Genomic DNA, 22512 nt, shown 5'->3' with positions numbered 1-22512 from the left:
CCGCCAGACCGCGCCGGGTCCGCCAGACCACGCGCTGGGCCCTCCAGACAGCGCTCTCCAGGCCGGGCCCTGCAGGCCGCGCTCGCCCGGGCCCGCCAGACCAGGCCGCGTTCACCCGGACCCGCCAGACCCGGCCACGCGCTACCGGCCAGGCCCCGCGAGGTTCTCCCGACCCTGCGCTCCAGGGCACCCGCCAGGCCACGCTCGCCCGAGCCCGTCAGACCCAGCCACGCTCTGCAGCCCGGGCCGCGCCGGGTCCTCCCGACCCTCCGCGCCAGGGCGCCCATCCGGCCGCGTTCGCCCGCACCCGCCAGTCCCGGCCACGCGCCGCCGGCCAGGCCGCGCCGGGTCCTGCAGACCCTGCGCGCCCGACCGCGCTCACCAGAGTCCGCTCGACCAGGCCGCGCGCCGGGCCTGCCAGGCCTCGCCTGCCACCCTCGGCGCCCGCGGCCGAGCCCGGCCGAGCTCGCAACCCGACCTCGCTGAGGCTGCCCGGCCTGGCGATCGCGCCTCCGCCGGCGGCCGCGGGGCCCAGCACGCGGCCGCCGGGCCTCCTCAGCACCTCGCTGAGGGCCTGCCAGCCGGGCCGCTAGCCCTCTCCGACGTGCTCCGGCCAGGCCGCCCCCTCGCGGAACACGCTCGCCTCTGCTGTATCGTGTCTTTCGACGTGTGCGGTTTCACGTGTTCCTTCGCCAAAAAGAGAACCCCCCTGCCCAGCTCTCGCCTCCGCCTCACCTTTCCGCTCCTCTTTCTATGAACACTCCAAAAGAGATTTCCACTCTGGCTCCTGCCCCCTCCCTCTCGCCTTGACCCCCACACTCGCCGCCCCCCCCCACCCCCGAGCCACGTGATTCGCTGCTTTCAGCTTCAAGTCTTTGCTCAAATGTCACTTTCTCAGCGACACCCACCCCACTGAATATTCCTGAACACACATCCCGAGACGCCCCCCCCCCCCTTCCACTGTCTTCTACAGCATCCGTCACAGTCTTACTATCCCACTTAGCCACTGTCTTTCTTGCGGGCCTCCTACACCACTAGAATGTAAGCTCCGTGAGAAAAGGGGTTTTTGTCTGTTTTGGTGACTGATTCATTCAAATATTTGTTACAAATCAATAAATGAGTATTAAGTGTTAGCTGTTTTTTAAAAAAAAATTATATATATATGTTATGATTTAACCAAGTAAATCAGAATATACTACAATGTACTTAACTATCCCATGGTTAGGCTGTTTCGGCATATTTGCCACAATTTTCAATGCTACAAGGAACTTTTTTTGTACAAAAGTCTATGTACAAAAGACTGTTACAGGGATCTAAGTTTTTAAATGTAACAGATAATTCTAGACTATCAGGAGAGACTCTAAATGGGATAAAAATATGAGTTACACCTAGAAGGCAACCAGGTTATCACCAGGTATCATCTTATATATCTAACAGAATTATATCATTTTTTAAAATGTAAAGATACAAGGCACAAGAAGAAATGGTATTTTCACATGTTAATAGAGACATGAAAGTTAATCTAGTGATCAACCTGGATTGCTGTTATAGATTTCTGTGAATGTTCACAGGAATCATTAAGTACAACCTTAAGTCAGGGGTCAGTCTGCTTAGAGTAAATGAAGTCACATGACCAGCAACTGCAACTGAATTTCACACTCTGTCCTACCCCCAGGTCACCTATAAGAAGCCAGTCAGAATCCCAGGCTTTCATGGTGAGTAACCTCACTTAACAGTGAGTCTGTTACCTTGGTGAAAGGGGCTATAATAGCCTTCATGAAGTGGATACATAATTTTCAACCCCCAGAAAGATTAATTAAATGAAAATCATGGTATTAATATTAAGGCTGTTAGGAGGAATGTGAACATATTCAGTACTTTTATATACTTGTGATGTTTAATGTTACAACTAATTCAGAGGGTATAACTAAGCAACTGATTCAGAACTGTGACAATGTTAGAACAGCTAAGAGAATTTCAGGTTTATCATATTCCTACACTTAAACTATTAAATTTGTAAGAATTATTGTTAATCCTTAAACTTTAATCGTCAGATCAGATTATCTGATGTACTTTAAACAGAAATCAAATGTATAAAATGCATAAATTATTGTAAAATGTGATGAAGATGATTCAACGAGGTTGTAAATGGAACCAAATGGCTGTTCACCGACCCCATAAAAATGACTGCTAAACTCTGCTAGATTTATATATGTAACAGTATCACTGGCCTAAGAAGAACTAATACAGGATTTTTTAATCAAAAATAATGTAATATTGTTTAGACCAAAGTTGAGGTTTTAATATTTGTCTGTAAGTACAAAAACTGCCCTATGGGCACTATAAAACTCACATCAACAATTATCTTCCCACAAGGGTTAGAGACAATCATCTTCCTATAGTAATATATGAATGTGCCCGTTTCTAGGCTCCCTGCCAGCATTCCATGATTCAACCATTTAAACTTCTGCCAATGTGACTGAAGGAAAACTAGATTTCATTATTGCTTTGATTTGCATTTATGCCTGGCTTACAAATGAAGCTGAATTGACCATCTGGATTTCTTCTTTTGTGAATTGCCTGTTCTTAGAGACTTTGCTATTTTGCTCCTCCGTTGTTTTTCTTATCATTTATAAAGAGAAATTCCTACCTCCTTCAGATTATATTTCTATTTTACTAGGCTTTTTCCCCCCAATGTTCATTGTCTTTTTACTTTTAATTAATCCATAATCTCTGTAACAATGCAAAGGAGATGTCTAATATTGTTTCCTAGGAGATAAATGGCTTAATTATATCTAAATTTCAGGTTATTCATTAAGTTCTCATATGTGTTTGGATCTGTTGCTAAACTAGCTCTTCTTTTCTCTGATCTATTGGAAGCTCCAGTTTTTGCGGCTATTTTCCAAAATTCACGTTTGTCTTCCCTTTCTAGCAAACTGATGTCAGTTTCCAGCTGTCCTGTAAGAGCCAGGAGTTCAGGTTACCCACCATACTTCCCGTATTAGCGCTCTAACTGTCTGATGGGACACTGTGATCGCAGAGCAAGAAGCCAAGTAAGTCCCCAGGCTCTGCAGCTGGCCTGTCAGCATTCAAATCCGCAACCACACAACCTCTGGCAGGCTGCTTATCCATGTCGTGCTTCAGCTTTCTCCCTTATAAAATGAGGGAAATGAGATCATCGGCTTCAGAAGTTGATGAACAAATTAAATGAGATACTTTTTACTTAGAAACAGAACACCTGGCATGTAAGTGCACACCAAGTTTAGTGATTAGCTATAAAACTAAATTTACAAGAACAAATTTAGTTATTTCGACTGTACAACACAAATGAGCAAAATGAGATCTGATTCAAGGTGACCTGTGCTAATGTTCATGTTGCTCTCACTCTTGCTCACACACGTGTGCTTTCCTGAGTTGAAGGACAGGGCAATAACCGCTAGTGCTGAAAGCACACTTCATCTAGCATACCATTCTCTCCCCCAGAGGGTCTGAGGCCCCAGGAAGAGTATGTCATGTGTGTCTGGGAGTAAAATGAGATTAGAAACAGCTGTTTTATATCATTGTCAACCGGTAACAACTCATCTTTTTTAACTCTCCCTTTCAACCAACCTCTCCTAGTCCACCAAGCCCAGCTTTCTAAAAACACGTTTTATCAGATCACCTCCCCCCCATTACCGTCACAAAGAATCTATAATGGATCCACTATCTGCCCCAGAAAATACCAACTCTCCCCCCTGGGCTTTCAAAGCCTATCTAACTTGGTCATTCTCGAGTTTTGTGCCAACTTCACAAATCCTCCTCCTAGAGACTTGTGTGCATCTGGTACCCATCTATGTTACACCGCACTGCACTGCAGTGCCACAAACCAGAAGCACACTTTCACTAGCCAAAAATACTATAGCCCGTATTATAATAAAATCAAGAGGAAAACTACTTTTCCTCTTCCTGAAAACCTAAGTAACAACAGCCAACAAGCCCACTTGGGGCCTCTCTCCCTGAATTGTCCAAACTAAGAAACTGATGATCTCATTTGCACTTTTTTTTTTTAATTTGGCTGCCCTGGGTCTTAATTGTAGCATGCAAACTTGCCTTTCTGCTGAGGCATGCAGGCTCTAGTTCCCTGGCCAGGGGATCGAACCCAGGCCCCCTGCATTGGGAGTGAGGACTCTTAACCACTGGACCACCAGGGAAGTCCCACAAATTTTTTCAGTATATCACAAAATAGTAAAATTTGGCCCAGGAGTTCAGAACGAGCTGGTGCTTTCTCAGATCTCTATCCTGGGCCCCAAATCCCTCTGACCACTGTTCTTGGTCTAGACTGTCTCCACGTTGGGGGAGAGGGAAGCCAGGCAGACGCTGGAGCTCGACCAGCAGACCTCCCAGACCTCGCTCTTCTTTTTTCTAAACATTACTTTCTAAAAAGCCCTTTCAAGTGTGCTTTAGGAATTTGCGTTCAAGATGACAGATGGAGCTACCAAAGGAACTCGCCCCTCCCAACTCCAAAACCGATTCCCGCCTCCTGGTGCCACACCGTCCCCAGTCACACACCGGGCCCACTTCGCCCCGACCCGTCAGACCTCACCCCTGAAAACGCCCGGGTCACAGGTCACCACGGACACCCACACCACCACCCCCGAGGGTGACACCTCCTGCTTTCACATCCGCCCCACATCTCTTTTACACATCTGCCCCTTTCACGCTCCAAGTAACGTGGCAGGGCCATCAACCACGTGGACCCATTATCCTCCCAAAGGAAAGGGATCTCGACCAAAAAAAAAAAAAACCACCAGGGCTGCTGGGCAAATGAAATGAGCCCTAGGAAAGAGGTCTGTGCTTTTTCCTCTAGGAGGAAGCCCTTAGGACCATTTAATTTTTAGGGGGAGCCCAAAGCCAGGGACCATCTGCAACCCCACGTGAATACAGACTGCCTGAGACTCAAACCACCACAGCAGAAAGCAGAAAGATACAGGGGGAAGGGAGTCGGGCGTCAGAGGAAATGGGTGTGAAAGAGGGAGAAAAGGAAAGACAGGGTTTAAGAAAAAACAGGAGAAGGCAGAGCCATATAGGAAACATCCTTCTTAGCAATAAACACAAAGGCACATCAATCTTCACAACGACTGACTGCACAGCACCCGCGGGACGGGCGGAAGCTACCCCCGTCTCAGCTCGGACACTCACATCGCTACCACTCTGAACTCCTATGAAACACAAAATATACATTATGGATCCTAAGCTTATATAATTAAAGAGACAGCTTACATACACAGTCATTTTTGCAAAATCAGGATCTCCCACGTGTAGTAAGCTAACAGCAGTTTTACTTACCCACAGAATGAAAGCTGTCTGTCTTCAAGTCTTGCATACAAACAGCACTTGATGGTCCACACTGGGCAATACCCACATTTCCACAGATGTTGATTTTATAAAGCATGTTATTTTTGGTATCCACCGCTTCCCATGTATAACTAGAAAGGAAGAAAAGCAATTTGTCACTGTCACTGATCTGCCAATAATTAAACTTCTCTCTAGTTTCATATTCAAGCCACATTTGCTTAAGACTACCATAACCTAGAAGATACACTTTCATTAGCCAAAAATACTAAAGTCAAACTATGTTAAGTTGAATAGAAGCCAGGGCAGAAACCACTAAATACCACCTCGCTCTGGTTCAATCCGCCCTGAAGCAGCCTCAAGACTCCATAAGCATTAAAATACTTAAAATTCTACCATTAATTTAAGAATACCAACTCAGATATTTAAGTAATTGCTCAGGAATTATGTTGAGTTTTAAGGCAGTGACCTTTCCAATCACCGTGGAAAGCTGCAAAGCCAAATATTTGTTTTTAATTTTGTTTATCTTATTTAAAAACTAGTTATGACATGTGAGATAGTTCTGGTTCTGGTTTTACCTTTAACAGTTCAGATCCGAAGTGACAAGATGAAGTTATGCCATCAGGCGACGGATCCAAAATCAGACAAAATTAACTTTTGGTTGATTCACTACATGAAGTATTTTATATGCATTAAAACTCGCTGTCTGTTCAAATCTCTGGCAAAGTAGATATTGAGTAACTATCCATGAACCAATCTGCATAGTTGGGACAAAATACAGCTGACCCTTGAACAACATGGATTTCAACTGCACGGGGCCACTTACACATGAATTTTTTTCATTAAGTACTGTATTGCCATATACCAAACGACAAGCCGTGGTTGGCTGAACACACAGATGCAAACTGTGGATGCAGACGTGAACTGTAAAGCTGGATGTGAATTTTCAACAGGGGTGGGGAGGGCAGGGTGGGGTGTCGCACGCCTAACACCCACACTATTCAAGGGCCAACTATAACGCTTGGTCAGTTCTCTCGTAACAAGGATTCTCAATTCTCCACTCTTCCCCGGGAGAATGCTGTGTCAATTCTGTAAAAATTTCCTCAACAAGGGTAGATGGGAAACGAGAGTAAATAAAAAGTTCCTCACAAAATGCACAAGGTACATTAATGCAACAGTACTGTCAAAAGGACAGAAGATAAATCAGAATTCCTATCCTGGAATTGTGGAGGAACCGGGTGTGAGACCTTGAGGTTGCTAAGCTGGAAACCACAAGTATGTGTCAGGAGCTTACCATGGGCAGCACCAGCTTGATGGGGAAATACAGCCCCCATAGGACCACTCCACTTTCGGGGCTCCCCTTCGGCTGGGTGTCAGAGCACTGACTCGGCACAAACCCCAGGCAACACACCTTTCCTTGCCCAGAGGCAGTCTCCACAAGAGCCCCGTCCAGCAATGAGGAACCCCAACAGGAAGGTTACTGGCAGACAAGGAGGCAGGTGTGCTCCTGAACCCAGATCTGGGGACCGATCAACTCCACCTGCCAGGAAACCAAGGACCTGGGCACACGCCAGCACTGAGGCAGGGCTCTGAGAGCTCCGCTGGGAGTTCTGACAGCCACTGAACGTCAAGAAACCTGAAAACCAGGCTGGAGTGCTTTGGCAAGCACCAGCCTTAGGGTGACGCTGGACTCAGATGCAGTTACCACTAAACTCAGCCTTCCTACCAGTAAGTAACACCTTTTACCTCCCCAAGTCCAGAGTTCCATGGCCCGAGAAAATGACCCAAGTAGTATCAGGTGCCAGCAAGTCATCTATCCAGGCCTGTTTCTTTTGACCTTCATAACCTTTCTTCATTCGCTTCACAAATAAACCTTAAGTTCTTAGTGAGGAGTACAGAAATGATCAAGCAATGATCATTCCAAAAATGCCCTGCCCTCTTGGAGTGAATATTCCAGGGGAGGACAGAAAAAAAACAGGTAAGCAAATACACAGGAGAATTCCACCTTCTAACACAAAGCAGTAACAAAGTAGCAGAAATGTGATAGGAATCAACAAGAGTAGCTGAGATCAAACTCACGCTAAGACTTGAATGACAAAATGAGCAACCCAGGGGAAGATGTGGTGGGAAGGATATTCCAGCAGACTAACGAGTCATTCCGAGGTCCTGAGGCAGGCATAAACTCAGCACAGGGATGGAAGGGAAGGAAGGGCCCTATGGCTGGAGCGAGGTGGAGAGAACGAGCAGCAGATGAGATCCAGGAGATGGGGACACCTGGTCACACAGATTAAAGGAAGCAGTTTGGATTCTGAATTTGAAGAAAAGACAGGCTGCTCAAAGATCCACACTATGGATCTTTCCTTAAAATTTTAAGCTAGTGTTTTTATGTGCAGAGTATTAGTAGACTTTTCTATTAAATACAGTTAATTCAGGAAAATTGTGAATCTCTTACTCAGGGCCCCAAAGTTTTTCCAGGATAGCAGACACCAAATTTAAAGCACTGGCATCATTAAAGTGTTCCACCACATGAGAGGTGTGTGAAGGCATTTTAGAATGAGTGAACTGGTAGGAATCAACTCTAAAGAAATGCACGTGGTGACCGAAAACACTACGCTTTTCTTAAAACAGAAACCCACTGCCATTTCTGCAGAGGTGATAGTTAAATAAGGCAGATGTAAACAGCCTGTGTGAGTGCAGCAGGAGAGAGATAGAAGAGCGTGAAATGGGGAGGTGCTGTCCCAACAATCTGGTAATCAGAATTCCTAGAAAGACGCTGCCCGAGTCAATCGTATTTCTTTTCTCTACTTGTATTTCATATTTGCTTTCTGTCAAGATTAATCAAAATGATAAGTGGTTATGGGAGGAAGGAGGGAGGGTGCTGTGAAAGTACTCGAGTGCTGGGTGTCTTCAAGGGTTTGATTTAACCACCAACACAAGGCAGAGACTCACAAACCTAAACTGCAGCTCTTGGGTGAAGAGTCCTCAGTCAGTGCTTGAAAGGGTCCGATTCCAACAGACACGTGTCTGCTCGAAAACAGACACACACGCCCAACGCCTTGTATCGTTAGGAGCTCAGGAATGATTGTTTAGTTGAAATCATCAATCTGAAAACTCACAAGGCATATTCCAAAACCTACAGTGTCAACTGCTGGCCCCTTATTTAGATTAAATTATCATCCTTAATAAACACGTTTTAAAGATGATTTCACTAAATTTGAAAGTCAAATAAATATCCGATAGCACTTAAGAGAACTACGTTTGGCACTAGATAATTGTAGCCTCCTTGCCAAGATTGAAAAGCAAACTACCAGAATGGCCGAGGCCGAAATCATTCTTTAAATTTATGCTGAAGTTTTAAAGCACTATGATCGTATTTGAGAATGAGAGAATGGCTTCAGAAACAATAAAAGCACATAGACTAAATAAAATTTAATGATATGTTAGAGGAATAATAATATTTCATCCAAAAGTTTTCCACTAGAAAATTCTCTACATGAGGTGAACACATACAGCCAAAATGAGGAAACACAACAGTAAGATTTATTTAAGAGCCAAGCAACTGAGACCATTCAGCTGAGATTCCCAGAAAAGTCTATATTCTACACTAAGCTTTTTGGGCTTACATAAATAAAGAGGGGGGAAAAAAAAACTAACAGGAAAAAATGAGTCCAACGTGTCAGACCAAAGAGAAAAATGAGCTGTAATATTAAAATTTTAAACTTTTAGCAGGGAACAAACCATGGAAGAAAATATCTCCAAGTTGGGTGGAAATGTAGTCTTTATTCAGACACACAGACACGAATGTTTGAAATATATTTGCTCTATAAGCATCGACTAGCAGACAGATAGTGTAAAAGCCCAGTGGGCATCTTCACGAAACTCTTGACTCTCCTATCAGGCCAAGACTTCTATGAGACACCGTGGTTCTAAGCTGTCCCCCATCTCATCTGTGAGAAACAGGATGCCAGGAGATGGAGCAGGAGAACCCTAGGAAGTGTGTGGTCTTGGGGAACCAGCACCCAGAGGCCCCTCCCAGCACCCAGAGGCCCCGCCCACTTTGGGGTCTTAGAATCAGTTCCAATCCTGCGAGGAGACCCAGCCTAACCTCAGTCAGCAGCGCTCTTCTGGACACAAAACCACCTGGACAAGAACCCTGGCTTCGAAAACTAGCACACGCAAGCAAAATCCTTGCCACGCTACCTCCTTCTCCAGAGTAGTGTAAATATCATTAGCCAATGTCCCCCTCCCGCCCTTAGAAAACTCCCAAGTTCACTTCAAAGCAAACCTGGCAATTAGACACAGAGGGCTGCACGCAATGCCCCCTGGACCACATGGGCTGGCCCCTGCTGTTATCCTCAGCTCTGACACCAACCCTCCTGGCACTTCCCACCACCCACTGCTAGATCTGATGTGCCCTAGTATCCCCCACTGCCCTGTGATTCAGGACAGGAGTGTCCTCCGTTCCAGAATGACAGAGTGACAGATACAGGGACAGAATCAATATATGTTGGCAGGCTGGGAAGGAAACTGGCCAGTGGACTAAGTGTGGATCACAGCAAACTCTCACCCCAGGCCCTGAAGTCTACACGGTAGGCCGCCCAAGCACCATACATGGTTACTCAACTCTCTCGAATTCCTCCACTTTAGAGTCAGACTCCATGGCTCAGAGACATGAAACCCCCTGCCCAGCGTCACACAGCTATGAAATGACGATGCCAGGCACGAGCCCAGGTCCATCCCAGCCCCAAGGGCAAATGCTCACACTAAGATCAACTGCCTCATTTATTCACCTTTTTTTTTTTTTTTAGATATTTACTTTTAAGTAAATAACACTGAAGCTAGCAAAGCATTCCAGGAGACTTTAGGAGCTTCAGTCTTGTCACAATAGATGCCCCTGAAATGGCAGACCCCGAGTGTCGATTTCCGGAGTGAGTGAATGCACCTGAGCATGGCCCCTGGAGAGAAGCTGTTGGTGAAGACTTCTGTGACGATCCAGGCCGCCCCACATCATGCTGATCAAAAAAAGACACTTTTCTGAGCTCGGCGTTAGTTGTTCGGTCGTGTCCAGCTCTTTGCAACCCCACGGACTGTAGCCCGCCAGGGACCTCTGTCCATGGGATTCTCCAGGCAGGAATCCTAGAGAGGGTGGCCTTTCCCTTCTCCAGGGGATCTTCCCAACCCAGGGATCGAACCTGGGTCTCCCGCATTGCAGGCAGATTCTTCAGCATCTGAGCCACCGGGGAAGCTCAAGTTCTTGCCTAAATTTTAAACTGCTGCTGCTATTTACCTCCACCATGCACCGCCCCCGCCCCCGCCCCAGTCCAGGTCTGTTCTCTCTCTTGCATGGTCTCAACTGCCAAACCCCAGAGACACTGCCTTCCGCAGCCTCTCTTCCCTCACCCAACTGACTTCCATGGGAAGAACATCAATCCCTTCAGCCCCCCCTTTCCCACCAACTGCCCTGGCCTCACTCTAGCACCCAGACTGGCTGAGGATTCCACGAGGAAGGAACAGGTCTCCACCGTTTTCCTCGCCTTAGGGTCACATCCTCCTTTACTATGACTCGGGAGCTCAGCAGACAGCTGCCCTCCCAAAATCTCAGCCAAGAATCCCACAGTCAGTGTCGTCCGTCAGTAACTGGGGAACATCATGCAATCAAACCACCGAGGCAGCAGGGAGCGGGGTGAGAGGACCGCAGGAGTCACATAGAAGGCAAATGACTTTAAGAGATCTCGGATCTCAAACTGAACTCTGCGGCTGAGATAGGCCCTGGGGGTGGACGATTCATCTCATCAGATAAACTGAGGACACAGGCTGTAGTCCCTCGGTTCAAGAAAGCTTGAGACCATCTGCCCTTGACTGTGATCCCACGGCCTCTGCCGAAACCACCTTGAAGGACAGAAGTCAGTCCGTCTGTTCCACGGCCTGGAGGTTCCATTTTAATCTCATTTGGTTTACGTTTCATAATATCCTGAGAAGTTGTTGGCACGCAACCAATTAGAAGATCACCAGTTAGAAGAAAGCAGACGACCAGCAGACCGTCAACCAACCTGGAGATGGCAAGGCGTTCCTCCCTGCCCAGTACGGTCTGAGAGCCACACTGAGAGCCCGACCTGGTCAGAACGGGGCCAAACCGGGGGCAGCAAGGAAGAAGCCAATCTATCTGGCCATCACAGCTGCCTGGAGATCAGAAAGGTTCCCGAAGAGAGACAGAGAGCCACCTCTACTGAACGTGGTGCCAATGTCCGTCCAAAAGAGAGAAATCAAAAGAAAAAGCCAGACGGCTACAACTGGACAACTCTTCTCAGCTAGTTGACACTTAATGGGACACCTCTCAAGCTTTCGTACACATCATCACTGAATACCTGCAAAACTGTAACACTCTGCAAATACAATGTAGGGTTCTTTCTAATTCTTAAAACAGCTAACATCCAAAATGAAGTCTAGGACTTCCCTGGTAGTGCTGTGGATAAGAATTTGCCTGCCAAGGCAGGGGATGTGAGTTCGATCCCTAGTCTGGGAAGATTCCACATGCTGAGGAGCAGCAACTACGCCCATGAGCTGCAACTACTGAAGCCCCTGCCTCTAGAGCCCGTGCTCCACAACAAGAGGAGACCCCACAATGAGGAGCCCGCACACAGCAAGGAAGAGCAGCCCCAGCTCACTGCAACTGGAGAAAAACCACGCAAAGCAGCCAAGACCCAGCAGAGCCAAAAATAGGTAAAAAATTTTTTAAAGAGATAAAACAAAGTACATAAACTTTAATTACAAAATGTATGGAACGCCCAACACCTTAAAGAAAAAAATAAAAACCAAATCTCAGAAAACTGAGTCCCTTCCCCTCCAACACAAAGCAGCTCCATGAACCTTCATTCTGTCCATATTCTTTAGAGGTCTTAGTTCCCTCACTCCCACAAGTCCTGGGGTCATGGTAGTAATGGTCATGTGGTCGTGAAACATTTGATGACTGGCCTACAATCATCAGTATATAAAGCAGATTAGAGGTACAATGGAACCAGCAGTAAAATTAACAAGCAGGTCTGAATCTATAATTTGGTTTCCTTTAAAAAAAAAAAAAAGTTGGTGGTATACAAGTAAATTCACATAACACGGTCACTGGCTAGAGGACTGTTTTTCCGAATCTAGAGTGAGCAGCCAATACCAAATCTGGGGGACGAGGGGAATGCAAAGTCTTTCCAACCTGAACAGCAAAAAAAAAAAAAAGATTTCTCTGCTTCTGGCCTACGTCCAAGGGCTCTAACAAAACACTCAGGGAACATTTGGCTCACCACTGCCTCTTATCATTATCAGAGAGTTTCTCAGCTCATCCCTCCAGACCACCGACCCTCGAAAATCTGGAACGGTTTCCTAAAATAGCAAAGGGGGAGGATGGCGGGGCGAGGGGAGGGGCGGCAGCGGGAAAGGAAGGCAGAGTTTCCAAAACGCACATTTGCAGCAGAAATGTCAAGAGCATAATGTAACCCCTCTTGTCAATAACTCTGCTTCTGACACGACGAGAGAAGAATCTGATTTGGCACAAGGAATACGCACCCTGATCTGCAGGCGCGGGGGGACACACGAGTTAGGTACAGCATTGTGGCCAAAGCTTATATAGGAAGTACTTCACTTCCTATTCTAACAAACCCACAAAGCTGTGGATAAAGATACGAGGCCAGCAAAAAAAGGGGAAAAAAGGCAAGGAAATGCCAGACATCAATCTCTGGTTCTCCCTGTAGTTACACTGGGGCTGGGAGCAGGAAGCCAGTGGTCTGGAGAGGGATCACTCTGGAGGAGAGACTCCGGTCAGCATGAGCGGTGGAGGCGCCAGGGGGTCGGCAGGCGTGGCTCTAAGGCCAGCACCCTGAGTGTCCGGGAGAGGCCCCAAGGAACCCAGGCGAGCTGCAAGGTGCCCACGCCCTTGGGCCTGAATCCCACCCCCACCCCGCAACCAGCCTTGGGGGACACACTTAAGCAGTCGGGGCCCCACCTTCCAGTCGCCAAGAGTCATCCACCCCACAGCCATCACCAGGAAAACTGGGAAGGTGGAGCTGTTGAGGCACCGTCACCTAAGCTCTCATCTGGATCAACAGCAGGACTCAAAGATGGGTTAAAAACTGAGTCTGCGGAAAGGGAGAGTTGGCCTGGGCAAGTCCTTTCGAAAGGACTGTCACCTAACGACAGGACGGGGGTGGGAGCCTGGTTTGGGGGCCAGTTCCATGGAGCTGATGAAGCTCAAGACGGAGAGTGGGGGAGCTCAGGACACACACCCAGACACACGCACACCAGCCGCCTCCTGGGATCTCTCGGAACAGGACGGGCACTCCGGCCCACCCAAGCCCGCACCACGCAGCCACCAGCTGCCACCAGAACAAAGGCCTGATGAATCGGAAACTTGTGGAAAAGGACAGACACGCTCTTCCTCAAGGGGCTTCCAGGAACCCGGCGGCCAGGGCCCTCCGCACCCGAGATCTGCCTCTGAGGGCCGGCCCGTCCGCCTGCTGCTCACTTGCTGCTTTTTTGCCCCCAGTGACTCTACGGCCCCAGGACGCAGGCCAGGGTTTCAACCCGAAACCCTACTCTGTGAGGCCCCTTTTACAATCTGGGTGCTTTCTTACTCTGTTCCTCAAAAGCAGAACGAAGGCTTGAATTACAGGCTGCACCTCCTCCTTAATCATCACATGGATGTCGGAATTCAATTGCCTTTAAGGTCAACTCAGCCCACAGTGTAGAGATCAAACCTTAAGGCTCAGTCCCCTCAGAGGCCATCACCAACATCCCCCAAACCCTCACAGACCCAGCACCCTGCCTTCAAAGCCTCTAGGACAAGAGGAAGTCTGCCTTCCTAACTTTACGTGGTTTTTTTTTTTTTTTTTTTTGCTGTGCCAAGTTTATTGCTGTGCAGACTTTTCCCTAGTTGCAGCAAGCAGGGGTTCCTCTTCGCTGCCCTGTGAAAGCCTCTCACTGTGGCGGGTTCTCCACTTGCAGAACACAGGTTTTAGAGCGCTTAGGCTTTAGGAACTGCAGTTCCTGGGCTCCAGAGTACAGACTCAGTAGTGATGGGGGCACAGGCTTAGCTTCTCCTCGGCACATGGGATCAGCCTGGATCGGGGCTCAAACCTGTGTCCTCTGCCTTGGCAGGCAGATTCTTCACCACGGAGCCGCCAGGGAAGCCCCCCCACCTTCCTACTTTCCGGGCAGTCAGCTCAGCTGGTTAGTTCGGATGGTGACGGGGCCACTCCCAGGGGTGAGTTCTTCACAAAGGCCAGCAAGGCTGCCACAGGAGAAGAGCCTCTGCTCTGAAGGTGCTGGGGTCACACGACTGAGTAACCCTACCACCCACTGCTGGCAACAGGAAGCACAGGGCCACGTCAGTGTCAGCATCACGTCACCTGAAAGAACTGCGGCTACACCAGCTCCCCACCCCCACCGCGCACGTCCACGGGATGACCCCCATCACTGTCCCAACCTCCACCCACTCTCTCCAGGCGGCCCCTACTTCTCCACCCCCCGCTCCGTCCTTTCAGTTCCGTCCCTCTCCCCCCACCCCGCCCCACCCCACATCCAGTCCTAGGCAGAGTCCACCAGCTCCACCTTCAAACTCCCCAGGATCGGACCACTCTGCACCACGACCCCGGTCCAATCTGTTACAAATGCTTACCTGGTCCAGCAAAAATCCAGCTTCCCCCTCGGGCCGTCCCCACCCGAGGTCAACTCCTGGGCTCAAGATCCTCCCAGGCTCCCGCCTCCCTCAGAATAAAATCCAGAGTCATTCTTTCTTTGTTAATATTTTTTATTCAAACGGTGTTGATTTACAACTGTGCTCCTTTCTGCTGCACCGCAAAGGGATTCAGTCAGACACACCTACACTCTCTCTTCCAGAGTCACTCTTGATGGCCTATGGGACGTGGCCCCGGCCAACCGTCTCCGGAAATTCCCGTCTCCCACCCTCTCTCTCGCTCTTGCTGCTCCATCCACGACGGCCCCGCTGCCACTTCCCAGCCGTGTCAGCTAGCATCCCGGCTGGAGCACCCGATAACATGACCCCTCTGCCTAGCACACCCTTTCCCAGGGTCGGATGCGCAGGTGACCCCCGCGCTTCCTAAAAAAAGCAAAAGGCCCCCTTCCCCGCCTACAGACAGGCCCCGGGGATGGAGCAGCCTCCACACAACAGCCCCGGCCCACACCCCTCTCCCCAGGCTCCCTCACTCACCCGGCCTCCACGAAAGGAGGGACTCTCAAAAGGGGGGAGAGCCAGCCACTCGGGTTTCTCACTTTGTCTGTGATGAGCGACACTCCTCCGGAGACGGCAGCGGAGGGGCCTCGGAGGACACGGAGGGGTGACTCAGCGGGGACACATCCTTGTCACTTCTAAGAAGCCACCCTTCAGCACGTCCATGCTCGTGGTTTGGGGTTTCTATTTGCAGACCGGGGTGCTGGGGAGTGGCTTTCAGTATAGAACAAGTGTTTTGAGGATGTCTAACTGGTTTTTGACTAGAGAGAGTCACAGATGGTGACAAATTAATGTTACACACAGTCAACACCGGGCGGTCAGTCGGCTCCTAGACGAGCTCTCCACGTGCGCGCTGCATGTTTATTCCCGCACAGACATACGTGGGAAGAATTGCACGCAACCACACGGACTGTAGATCACCAGGCTCCTCTGTCCATGGAATTCTGCAGGCGGGAACGCTGGAGCGGCTGCCATTCCCTTAAAGCACACAGGCTCTGATTTAAAAGACCTCCCTGGCCGTCCACCGGCAAAGGCCAGGCTTCACTGTCTCCTTCATTTTTCCCTGGTCCCTCCGTACCCCAAAACAAAACTCAAATTGATAACTTTCACGACCTCAGATTTCTTACATCTCTGAGCCCCCAAAAAATGAAGAGTGTGACATGTGCAAAATTCTACCCACCCCCACACCCTGGGGGGACGCCACCTTCCAGAGAGTCACAAAAGGATCTGAAAGCAACAACATAAAAATCCCACCCAAGATTTCTGGCCCATCTGAAGGGCAAGCTTCATGGTCACAGAAACCAGAGGGGCTGGGATCTCCCCCCCAACCCCACCCCAGCCATGGAGGATACACACAGGCTGGCCCCCAGCGCTGGTTACCACGATGACAGAAATAGGCGTGACGCACCACTCTGGGCACCTCAAAACCCCGCCTGTGGCAGCTGGTTCTTAAATCGTGCGGCACCGTGAAGCTGGCGAAGGGCTCTCTCAACGCTTCCCACTGGCCTGCATTCTTGCGCCCAGTCCCCACCTACAGCAGACACCCTGGAATCCAAGACCCACCCCACCTCCAGGGAGACAGGGACTGAGCCCCTCCGGAGCACAGAAGCCATGCAGAAGTCCTCGGGGGCTTCAGGACCTTCTACCAAAAAACGAAATCAGGAGGCTCTCTCCCCCCCACTCCCCCACGGTGGTGGACTATTGCGGCCACCACAGGAAGGAGGGCAATACCAAGAAAACAGCAGGAGAGAGCCCGGGGCCACCTGACATATGGCACCTGGCACCCGCCCCAACCCCACACCTCCTATCAGCAAGCTCCTCCTTGTGTAAGCAAACTCGAGCTGGGCTTTCTGCTACTCAGGAGCTGGAGGAATCTTGAAGGATGGAGCCTCAGAACCGCAGAAGCCTGGATGCAAACTCAACCCTGAGAATCACACGGCCCCGTGGTTTTAAAACTTTAAATGATGGAAACACTTCTTTCTCAAAAGAACTCTCCCATGGAGTGCCAATGTACAGGATGGATGAAGAAGAAACGCCCTTGTGTTGAAGCAAAAAATCCCCTGGATACTAACAGAGAACCCGGGGGGAGGGGGGGGCTGCAGAGGAACCAGCTAAAAATATCACTGACCTGAGCACAGAGCCCTAACTTGCAGAAAGAAAGCAATCAACGCCACCACCACCGTTTATGACCACTAAGGATGGCTAGGCAATTAGACATACTCTGGTTCTCACACCACCCTAAAAACGTGATTAGCACCCTGACTTGACACAGAAGAAAATCAAAACCTCAGCAGGTCAGTTAACTGGCCTGAGGCTTTTTACAACTAGTAAAGGGGAGAAAGAGTCCACATTCGAAAGCAGGACAGTGACTTCCAAAACTCCACTCCCAGCCCTCCTGGGGAGGAAGCTGGGACGCAGAGGAAAGAGGGGACTGGCCACCGCCAACTCAGAAACCCCTCCGTGTGGACTCCAGCTGCAGGCAGTACACACTGTCCTCTGCCAGCGGCCATCAGCGAGGGTCCAGCAGCTGTCTCCGGGCAGGAGCAGGGCTGGGAGTGATGTTTAGGAGGCCAGAAAAGCACCTAAGACCAGCCACAGGGACACGCCAGCCAGAGGAACGCCCTGCCCATCCCCCGGCCTCCCCCCAGCAACTTGCAGCCAAGCTTCAACAACTGCTCCCAGCCCCATCCTGCACGGCTGTGCAAAAAGAGGCCACGCGCGTCCCAGTGGAGCCTCAACGCAAAGAGCACAACCAGGAGGCACCAGCCGTCGCAAGGGCACCCAGACTGTAAAAACGAGATGACAAACGCCAACAAAGGAACTGGGCCCAAGGAAAGAGCAATTCACAGGGCGATCTGAGGAGAGCTCCACGTCTTCCAAGGGATGAGGGAAGTCGTGGCAACGATGCAGAGGCAGCTGTGAGAATACATCAACTCTGGACGCTGCTGGAATGTTTCTAAGAAACAGAAAAAGTTGAAGAGCTTACCACCAACAGAACGGCTAGGCTAGGAAACGGGACAGAAGACATTCTTCTGGAACCCTGCCACAGTGGCAGTCAGATACAAAGTATAAACGACAAAGTGTATGTTATGATAAAGAAAGGCTGAGAGGCACAATGAGGAAACTTTGACCCAAAGAAAGAAACTTATTTTTCCAAACACACAGAACACGCAACTCAACGAGGTTCTAGGCCACAATTTCACCCTTTTACTGCCCACATGAGGGGAAAATTCCATCTACCTAGATTGTGAAAGATTTTTAAAAACTGGTGGATCCAAGAAGTTCAAATAGCTAGCATTTTGGGGTACAAGAAGGAAATATTTAGAACGGAAGGATGAAAAAAATGTATGTATCAAAACCCATAAGTAGCATAGTACTCAGGGCAAAGAAAGACACAGCTGTAAATTCATAGTTTAGTTGTGCAAGCTGATTTAAAAGATCTAAGCTTTCAATTTAAATTAGAAAAAAAAAAAGAGAAACAACAAAATCCGAGTGTATAGCACAGGAAACTACAATCAATATCTGTAATAAACCAAATGGAAAAGAAAATGAAAAAGAGTATGTATGTATAACTGAATCACTTTGTAACACAATATTGTAAATCAACTCTACTTCACTAAAAAAAATTTTTTTAAGAAAATTTAAAAATTTTTTTAAGAAAAAAAATTTTTTAAGAAAAATCAGAGAAATTTTAAAAAAACTTTTTAAGTTGACGAGAGCATAAATGAATCAAATAAAAAATTAATGGTGACAAAGATGGTAAAATAAATACTAGTTCTTTTGAAAAGACTAGAAAGACTAGAAAAATCTTTAGTAAACATTAATTAAGGGAAACAATACATAAATAAACGTCAGAATTCTTAAAATTTACCTACAGATTCGAAAGGTATTTCCAAAAGCATGAGAGTAGATGCTACATATTTATATGTGAATACATAATTAAAATCACAATTTCCTAGGAAAATACAGATTATCAAAACTTGCTCAAGAAGTATAGAATCTGAGTAAATAGACTAAACTGAAACAGTAATCAAAACTCCGCTTCCACCACATTCCATCTCCACAAAGGCATGAGGCCCAAACAGTTTTACTACTGAGTTCTACCAAAATTTAAGGAACAGAAATTGTCCATCCTATACAAAAACTATTCCGTATCATACAATATACTAAAAACTAACTGACTCTTCCCACAAAGCAAAACATTCTTGATACTAAATTCATCCAAGAATAATACAGCAAAGAAAGTTTCAGCCTGAACTCACTTAAAAACACAGTTGCAAGCTTCCTACATAAAATATCAGGAAATGTATGCGTGGGTGCTCAGTCATGTCAGACTCCTTGTCACCCCACAGACTGTAGCCCACCAGGTTCCACTGTCCATGGAACTTTCCAGGCAAGAATATCGAAGCAGGTTACCATTTCCTTCTCCAGGGGATCTTCCCAACCCAGGGACTGAGCCTGCATCTCCTGCATTGGCAGACAGATTCTTTACCACTGAGCCACTGGGGAAGATGGGGTGCTCTTAACATCCCACAGTGCAAAGGACAGACCCCACAACAAATGTTTATCCAGACCAAATGTCAGATGTGCTAAGGCTGAGAAACCTTGGTACAAAGATTTTGTAGGCTACAAAAAGCCTGATTTAAAAAGAGAAAAAAAAGGTAAATTGAAGTTCATCAAAATTAAGAAATACCTATTTTCCAAAGGACACATTAAGGGAAAAAAAAAAAGCAATCCAAAGACTGGGGAGAAAATATACACTATACAGACCTGAGGAAGGACCTGACTTCAAAAACATAAAGAACTCTTAAAGCACAAAAACACGTCCCCCAAAAAGTGTGTTCAGGGATGAGGGGCAAGAGATGTTTTTGAGAATCACACACACACAAAAAGATATTCAAATGGTCAATGAGCACACGAAAGACGTTCAACCTCATGAGGCATCCAAATAAGTCCAAGAAAAGAAGTTCAACATCACGAGGCAGCAGGGGTGTGAAAATTAAAATCACACTGAGATACCACTACAAACCCAATCGGATGGCTAAAATTAAAAAGACTGATAGGCTCAAGTGCTGACAAGGATACAGAAACACCGGAACTCTCACACTGATGACGGAGATGCCACATGGACAACCACTTCAGAAGTCAGTTTGCAGCTCCCATAAAATCAACCCTCACTCCCCAGCCACTGAACAATCTCACTCTTAGGTATCTTTCCAAAAATAGAGGCTATGTCCACACAAAATCTTGTACATGAATATTTACAACAGCTTTGTTCGTAACAGCCCAAAAAACTAGTAACATCTAGATTAGTCTTGGGTCCAAAAAAAAAAAAAATCAAAACTTAGATTACACATTACTTAAAATTAACAAAAGAAATTCAAAAGTTTAATAAAATAAAATTAGCAAAAGGGGAGCAGGGGTGGCCACCAGTTCTCTGGATCCACTGCTGTCCAGTTGGTGGTGTCTCCAGCTCTAACCCCTCCCAGTTTTCCCCTCTACTTAAGAAACATCGATGGATCACTTGGAGAATAAATGAGTCCTTTGTCACCTTGCCAGGATTAAAGGTGAAGAGACACCATTAACAAGAATCCAGGCCTCTGTCCCTCACTGGTCATGAGTCAGCTATGAGGAAAATACAAAGGACTCACAGGTATATCCGATCTCAGCTATCTCCATGTCCATGACTAGTGGCGTCATGGCCAAGAGGGCTCATGGCTGGGGCAATAAAAAAAGGAAACAAAAAAAAAAAAAAAGGAGAAAAAGAACAGTATCTGCAAAGTAATGAGCTACCTTCTACCGTCAGTCCCAGTTCTGCGACCGTCGTGAATTCTTTTTCCAGCACAGCACAGTTATACATGCCAAGATCAAAATAAAGATGAGACATCTAAATGATTCCATTCAACCCCATCTTTTAAAACTCCCTTTGTGAAACACTGATAAAAGATATAAAGCCCAATCAGGAGTTCATTCCCTGGGACTTTTGTCGGGATGATGGTCTAAGAATTAAAGCATGTGTCTACCCACAGTTAATAATCTTGGGCTACACACACACTTATTGTTGCAAGAAACATATACACACAAATGGATGTGATCCAGGTTCAACATGTGGCCCAAATTAGGCATATAAGCACTGTTCCTTCGGAAAAATCGCAGGGAAAAAAATGTCTCCTTAGAGACATCAACTAAACCAACCTCAACTCCCAGCTGGCTTCATTACTCTCTTGTCCTCAATATAATAAATAAAAAAAGAGTTGCAGCGTTTATACAGAAACAATTGGGGGAAAGTTTGTTCTAAACAGACTTTAAGGTACTTAACTACTTAAATCAAGACAGCCCAAAGCATTATTTTATAACTCGTATAAACTGTTAAGCCTTCACTCATTAAGAATGTTGTTAACACCAAAATAAAGGGTGGAAAGTCACCCATTACCACGCATGTGTAGGATGGCCTTTTACAGAGTGTATCTCGTATGGAAGAGGGTGAAGCTGTGGACAAGCGGAGGGCCTTCTGGTCTCTTCGGGTGGCTCCGCACAGCCTCTGGCCTCTGCCCCCGACCTCCTGGCCCCACAGACCCTGCCCCCCGGCCTCTGCACAGCCCACACAGCTCAGCACTCCGCGCCCCAGCCCCGTCGTGCCTGCCAGACCCACCAGCGGCCACAGTGGTCTCTGGAATCCAGTGCTTTCTTTGTCCCACACACCACCTCCCAAGAATCAGCCAAGGGATTAAAACCCCCGACTTCTTCCACGGCACAGGACTCGCTGGGTGCATCCATCCTCACCAAGCTTCAGGAACACACGACTCAGGCTGTCCAAAAGGACACGTGCTCAAAGTGCTGGGAGAGCAGATACGCTCTGGGCCGCTGGCCGTGGTCATCCCTGCTTTGCAGCACCCGGCTGAGGATGCTAAAGGCGCTGCGGGCACGGTCCCTCTTCTGCTGCCTGCATCCCTTCTGATAATGAGCCACTTGGGGACGACCCCTGCCCACCACACTCACCCCAGGAGGGGTCTGGGCCACACGGCAGGCCTGCAGGCCTCCCTGAAGTGGGCCCCAACTTCCTTCCTGTTGGTCCTAAGGGCCCACAGGCGAAAGGTACCCGCCCCCGGGGTCTAGAGAGCTGGATTTGGGAGAAAAGGCCGCTGCCCCAGAAATCAAACCCCCTTTCCAGTGACCGTGAGACCTGCCTGCCAGGGTTCTTGCGGCCGCCAGAAGTATCTGGGAGCCCCAAACCTGCGAGAGGGGAGCTGGGGACTGCACCAGGCACCAAACCACCAGAAACCGGGAGAGTCTTCCATGGAAAAACGTGTTCCTCGTTACCAGCAACCAGCTCGCGGACGTTTGGAATGTGACCCCATGTCCGTGGGGACCGCTGCCACCAACTAGCAGTGCAAACACCAAGAGCAGAAGTCTGCTCTTCACACTCACCGCGAGGCCTGGGCAGCTATTTA

The 22512-nt window shown here is 48.0% G+C and overlaps 1 protein-coding gene across 1 annotated transcript in view; it reads right to left on the bottom strand.

Annotated features, from left to right (window-relative positions):
• IGF2R (insulin like growth factor 2 receptor) overlaps window positions 1-22512 on the bottom strand; it is a 101399-nt gene that overhangs the window by 76414 nt on the left and 2473 nt on the right. The window contains exon 2 of the mRNA XM_043888128.1: window positions 5326-5465. Coding sequence (XP_043744063.1) covers window positions 5326-5465 — 140 coding nt within the window. The remainder of the gene's footprint in view (window positions 1-5325; window positions 5466-22512) is intronic.

The sequence above is a fragment of the Cervus elaphus genome, chromosome 26, assembly GCF_910594005.1.
Source record: "Cervus elaphus chromosome 26, mCerEla1.1, whole genome shotgun sequence".
Classification (NCBI taxonomy): Eukaryota; Metazoa; Chordata; class Mammalia; order Artiodactyla; family Cervidae; genus Cervus; species Cervus elaphus.
This window is presented reverse-complemented; position numbering and strand designations above follow the sequence as displayed.